The sequence below is a fragment of the Euwallacea similis genome, chromosome 6 (genome assembly GCF_039881205.1).
Source record: "Euwallacea similis isolate ESF13 chromosome 6, ESF131.1, whole genome shotgun sequence".
NCBI classification, from domain to species: domain Eukaryota; kingdom Metazoa; phylum Arthropoda; class Insecta; order Coleoptera; family Curculionidae; genus Euwallacea; species Euwallacea similis.
The window spans coordinates 1878170-1884558 of record NC_089614.1 but is presented as its reverse complement, the minus strand read 5'-3'; the positions used below and the strand labels follow the sequence as shown (position 1 = coordinate 1884558).

Below are 6389 nucleotides of genomic sequence, written 5' to 3'. Positions count from 1 at the left end.
CGTGACACGAATACGTACGAAAAGATATAATTTAATCTTCCTTTGTCCTAGACTATATCACTTTATGAGTGTTTATTTTCAGTGTGTCATGTTTCAAACTCCTTTATTCGTCGTTTCTTTGGCATGTAATTTGTTTTTTGCTACATTCTGGATAAGAACAAACCTCGTTAGCGTGTAGCAACGGTTTTGTGAGGGGCATGTCCTAAAGATGTAATTGTCTTCGGTGTTGTACTTAGTAATGCTGTTTAAGTAACTTCAAAAGCCAAATTATGAAATGCCAGGAATTCAATTTGCCTGGAAACTTCATGAGATTCAATCTATGGTGGGAATTTTTTGATGATTATATCATAAATTTTCGGTAAAAAAAATAGTAGCGAATGCACTAGAAGACATCAACAGCTTTAGCCTTTGCATCTTTTTTTCTAAATCTGTGAGGAAAGGTCAATAAACACACCAAAACTAGCACTTTAAAAGCACGTTTAGTTAAAATACTACAAATATGACTTATTCTTTTTCAGCATTCTCCTGTTTTTGTCCCTTACTCATACTAATTTTGTCTTTAATATTCGTTACTGTCTCTTTCTGCTTTTCTCTGATCCGCTTTAGTACTTTAGGAACCACTTTAGCCTTGCCTTCCTTCGTATCTGCCTCATAATTATTGGACTCAATATCATTTAGTAACATAGCGGGTTGACCAGTGGTTGATGACATCATCACTATCACTGAACTGGATTCAGGTACTTGGGTTGTTGTACTGCTACTAGTTGATACCACATTTTCTGGAGATTTATGGACTAAACCCAATTTTGAGCCTCCAATATCAATCCTGCTATGCAAGCTTTCTCTAGCAATCCCGGTCTTGTGCGCAGCTTTTTTGTTTACTTTCTTGAATTTCTCTATTAGCTCTTCCTGTTTGGTTTTGAACTGCTTGATCAAATTTGTTTTGTCATCCGGCTCAATGTTGGTCCTAGGTTTTATTAAAGGTCTTCCTGAAGTCATTCTGGCCTTGAAATCTTTGAGACGTTCTTGAAAGTCTTCATGATATCTGAAAATTCCTGCCGTTGAATAATGGTGTAAAATATAGGTAATGAAGGCTTACCTGGCTAATTGATGTTTGGGCAATTGTGCAGCTTTACGAGCATGGTTGGGAAAATTCAGTGTTTTCGGTTTTTTAGTTGTGATCTGTACTTTCCTATGCGCTCTCTTTAACAACTCTTGAACAGTGTCTCGCTTCAATATCCTCCTTTCTGATATTGATCTGCTGTCTTGAATTAAAAAAAATCTATGAAAAATCAACTAAATACCATATAATTAAAGAATACTGACCATGTCTGCAATTACATTGTGAGCGGTCTCCGTTGGCTTGGTTGCACGTAGTTTCACAACTGTTTATGGCGATTTTTGATGGAAAGGCACTAAGTGAACCTAAAATTTAAAAAATATCATTCTCTTTTAGGAATATTTCAATCAAGCGAAATATACCCCAGTAACATGCGATTATAAAAATTACACTCAGCATATACCGCATTTTGATAGAGTATAACTCAATTTGATTCAGTTCGATGCGAGCTCATTTAATTGCGAGTGTGTTTAAGTTTGCATAATATTGCAGATATTGCTGATGAAACTGTTTTATTGAAAACATCATGGATATATTAATAAAATTGAACTAGGTAAATATTGCAATAACTGAATAAAGAAATGGGTCATTATGAGGATAAATGAGAACGTTGAATTTTGTATGTGTGACTATACAGTGTGTTTGTAACTGACCTGAGCTCACCTAAGAGTTACTTAAAATTTAAATCTGTTGTTGATATTGTCCGCAATGCAACTTTGCAATAGTAATATAAATGTTAAAAGTATATGGGAGAATAGCGTTTCTGGTTCCTAAAACTTTTCAATTATGTCATTATTGCCACAACTGAGCGATCTATTCCCAAAATGGTTTTTAATTTGTTTTCTATACTTATAATACTTATTCTGCCTATGCTAATTCTAAATTGAAAATTTACTTCAAGATGCGTTCTTCTCTTTTTATATGATCACCTATTTAATTCTCTGCTTTCATTCTTGTATAACCCATCTTAGTACTCTGTAAACCAATCATGTGAGGGGTTGGGCATAGGAGTATAAAGGGTGTTTTAGTGCTCTATGGCGATCTCGGTACTTACGACAATACCAACATGGGTCACTTTGGGATGAAAAACGCACAAGCGCGTATAGGGCATTCGCATTTTAGTGCACTCGTGCATGTAGGGCACTCATGTAACTACATGTGAAATTAAATGAGTTATCACGTATCTCATTGTTAATCGGATTTTGTCCATTTAATGCTTGGTGATGCATATACTCTTATGTCTAAAAAACATGCCCACCGTGGTGAGTTGTCTCGATCGGTTCGAGTCGAATCAATGCGAGTTTATTCAAAAATAAAAAGTACAATAGCTGAATTAAAAGCTCATTAAAATAGTAATAATATTATACTAAGTACAGTTCCCTATTAAACACAAGTAGTAATTCCCGAAAGGATAAACGTTGGTTAAATTTTAAGACGGGAAAGCAAAAAGAATAGTAATTTGCCGAAACTCGCATTAAAGTCGAATTAAGATGAGCGTCTAGCAGGGATCCTCTTTATAGATTTTTGCATAAAAAAGCTCTTGAACTGATGTTGAAGCTGAACACAAGCTCTTTAAGCTACAAATTGAAGAAATGTCGTTTAAATTTGAATTTAGATTAAGGGATGATATGGGGAAATATGCTCTAACTGAGACGAGAAAAGAAAATTATTCTTGGCATGAAAGAAACACATACGGAAATAGGGTTACCTATTCAAGAGTCTATGGATTTTTTCCAATTCCCATTGACAATTTTGAATATGTATTACCGGGAAAATTTAGAAAAATCTGATCAATTAATTCAAAGTTTCACTATTTCATTCGGAAATGCAAATTGTCGTTAGAATACTCAAACTATCTGATGAGTTTAAAAAAATGACTCAATACATACAAAGTGATTCATTAACAATGCGACAACCGAAAGCTGGAAATGCTATGCTATACGTCAAATGGTAACGATTGGAGAACATAGGCTTTATCCAAAAGTTGATAGTTTCGGTTATATACAGAGTATTGAAAGTTAAGATTTTAATTCATTTTTAGCCAGTATTCTGAAGATATCTAGGTTAGGCACTTGAAAATTTGTAAAGTTATATTTTTTTAGGTGACGAATTATATATTCTAGAAAATGGAAATACACTTGGTTTGTTTCATTTTTAATTTCTTGTATTATCAAATCTACACGTTAAATAAATTTTTCTCGAAAACGAATCGAGATATCGAAATAAAATAAGAATGCCTATTTCATGGAAAAATGTTTGCTCTTTCAGATTTTGAATTAAATTTCAGGTTAGACATCAGGGTAAAGAGTTATTAACTGAAAATTTTGAAAATGGACCGTAAGTGGCGCCCTCTATTGGCAATGTGGAAATTGCAAAACACATCTTATCCGTTACCTAAAAAAATATAACTTTACAAATTTTCAAGTGTCTAACCTAGATATTTTCTGAATAATGGCAAAAACTTGAATTAAAGGTTTATCTTACAACACTCGGTATATGAACTTTCGGATAAGGCATACTTGCTCCGATCGTCACTATTTGACGTGTAGTGTCTTCAGCTTTCGGTTGTCCTATTGTTAATGAATTCCTCTTTATGCATATCGGTAAGGTGGTAATAACAATTTATATATTTATATATTTTGTCTCCGACAAAATATTTCCATAAAAGCTAACAAATTAGAGCAGATCCGGCAATCAAGTAAATGGCTTCCTGTTCTCTAAAGGCGAAATGTTTAACAATGGTAATGGAACTGATGACCGAGCCGGAAGTTTAGGACAAACCGTACGATTTAATTTATCTTAATGATGGAAATATGGAAAAGCGTCACGGAGTAAAATGGAAAACTGAACCCAAATTCCGGACCCAGAAACTTTGCTGGGTTATGGAATTCGTTTTGTTTCACAATGTTTCAGGTCCTATTATGTTGCTCTCAGTCTCAGTTCAACTCATCCCGTAGAATATTGGGTTACAATGACTGCACTGTTTTATGACAAAATTGCAGCCCCAAATGAATTACTTACCTAGCAAAAAAGCTCATTATTACTGCAAACTTTCCCTGAAATGAAATTCCGAACTGGAGCTTCGGATGCTACAGCGTAAAATTACTGGAAAAAAGTCCCTTCCAAGATTCTTCCAGAGCAACTTTTTCATATAATTTAACTCCTTCCGTCATTCGTGTTTAATTTGTCCATTCCAGGCCTTCCGCGGGATGACTTTGATGCATTTCAGCCTTTGAATATGCCGGCATAATGGAAAACTTTCTAGCGCAGTTTCCCCCTTATCGCTTAACTTTCTAAACGTTGCCTCGGACTTTATGAAATAGGCGAACATTTTTACGACTGTTATCTCTTTTTCGGTTCTTTTTTCGATTTTTTAGACTTATAGCTTATTTAACTTTAATTAAATTGGGTTACCATATGTAGCAATATAGCAGAGATTTATATGGAAAACTTGCTTTTTCATTCCAATACGATCACTTCTTCAAGAATTTAACTCGCTAGGAGGGAAAAATTTTCTCCGTTCACTACATAATTGTTCAATCAATAATTGAACTTACAAATTCAATTATTCTGGTTTCTCGCTACTATTATATTACCGTTACGCTGATAACTTTATTTTTGAATTTCGCCTTTCTGCTCCATCAGAGCGACCATGGCGGCATGTTGTTCTTCAATGGCCTCTATGCAGGTTTATGAGCACACACACACACATAAATTACATTTTTACCTTACTAACCTGAACTTGACGCATGAAATACACTCACAGCTCAAAGTTCACAAATTCAAATAACTGAAATCCTACTTTGTTCGCACAGCATGGTAAGAGGATTGTTCTCTTCGTAAGCTTCAAAATCTAATAGAAACAGAACCATTTCTGGTCTAAACCACAAATCACATTAAGCTGGAAATTTAATAAAACTCTATAGTGACTTGTCGAAGTGATATATTATTAGCTATTTAAAATATGTACAATATATTATAAAACCCACGAACAATAATTATTTTAATTTAATTTACGCACAAATGGATCGAAATTGTTTACATCTTAGTTTCCATGGCGTAACAATAAGTTTACGACCAGCGAGCGTTGTTAGAGTTTTACGGCCGATCGCTCTTGGCAATGAGCCGTAAAGTAAAAATAACGCCTGTTAATTTTTTAACCCTCTTTATTCAAATTATTAGGTATAATATTACACTACTAGCATGTAGAAGAATAAAAAAATATCATTTGTGCGCAAAACATTGTACGTACCTCGGACAAAAAGGAGGATTACGGCCTAGACCGAATAATCTACTTCGTATCGGCCCTCAAACTCGAGTATGGATGTAACCTTCTTTCGGTCCTCTACACGTAAATAACTATAACGCAATTGGTCTATGAAAGTTAACGCTTATAGTTGCCCTGTGTGCCCAGAATTTAGGATCTAATAACTTATGGTGATAGTACCTACGTTACCTGCAGCTTTCGGTATGAATAATGAAATGGATTCTAGATTTCACACTGAAATTCATGAAGTTCTGAGAAGCACAACGACCCCTCACATAGAACTTCCATTTAAATGATTGAGAATGACATATGAAATTGAAAGGATAGAGATGGTAAATTGCGATGTTCATAAGAGAGACCATAAAATGTTTAGTAATTTACCCAGTAAGATGAGACCTCACAAAAATTTAGAAGAATTCGTTATCTTAGTGAAGCTAAAAAGGTGGCGATCTTGGTAATAAATGATATTACCTGAGAGACCTCAACATTCATTCTATCAAAGAGTCGTTGCAGACATTATAAATCTCATATTATTAAAGTATCAGGGATATCATACTTATAATAATTTCTGTTTCCCCGTCTAATGCAAATTTGGCTGTTGTAGGTACTTTAAAAGAAGCAATCATCAGAATCCTACTGAATTCCTTCTCCTGAGTCCCTCTTAAGAAGTAAATGTGATTGACAGTCTTACATCTGCATTACACTTCTAGGATTCTGTAACTGTCCTATTGAAAAGAAACAAAGAGTGGCAGTGATTAATAACCCTCCCTTTATACAATGGTTTCTACATTCCTCTTTAAACCACCTTCTCAAACACAGTCTTTAAATTACCAAATTTCTAATTGAGCGACGCTTTATTGGTGATGTCAGTGATAAACTGAGGATGACCGGATCGTTCCAAAAGTTCTCCACTTTGTATTGAAAAGTGGCGGTAGGACATGTAGTCTTGAGGTACCGTGGGTTGCTCACGCTTCAAGGCACGACGCTGTTTCTTAACCTGCA

At 34.7% G+C, this 6389-nt stretch overlaps 2 protein-coding genes across 2 annotated transcripts in view; both read right to left on the bottom strand.

Annotated features, from left to right (window-relative positions):
• Positions 1-479: 479 nt before the first annotated feature.
• LOC136409558 (uncharacterized) lies at positions 480-1591 on the bottom strand. Its single transcript, XM_066391137.1, has 4 exons — positions 1483-1591; positions 1327-1425; positions 1100-1265; positions 480-1045 (listed from the first exon to the last, which is right to left on the bottom strand). Exons 1-4 carry the CDS (start codon positions 1526-1528, stop codon positions 505-507), a joined length of 852 nt encoding a protein of 283 aa, XP_066247234.1. The 5' UTR covers positions 1529-1591; the 3' UTR covers positions 480-504.
• Positions 1592-5966: 4375 nt separating this feature from the next.
• Positions 5967-6389, bottom strand: part of LOC136409376 (protein artichoke-like) — a 54745-nt gene continuing 54322 nt past the window's right edge. Inside the window, exon 10 of the mRNA XM_066390829.1 lies at positions 5967-6384. Within this exon, the coding sequence (XP_066246926.1) occupies positions 6226-6384 (159 nt within the window). The 3' untranslated portion in view covers positions 5967-6225. The remainder of the gene's footprint in view (positions 6385-6389) is intronic.

What these genes read in the sequence shown, in the direction of transcription:
- LOC136409558 (XM_066391137.1), bottom strand. Translation starts at nt 1,528, where the DNA reads ATGCGGTATATGCTGAGTGTAATTTTTATAATCGCATGTTACTGGG. An exon ending in ACAATGTAATTGCAGACATG is followed by an intron (nt 1,266 to 1,326) that starts GTCAGTATTCTT and finishes TTTTAATTCAAG; the next exon opens with ACAGCAGATCAATATCAGAA. An exon ending in CCCAAACATCAATTAGCCAG is followed by an intron (nt 1,046 to 1,099) that starts GTAAGCCTTCAT and finishes AGGAATTTTCAG; the next exon opens with ATATCATGAAGACTTTCAAG.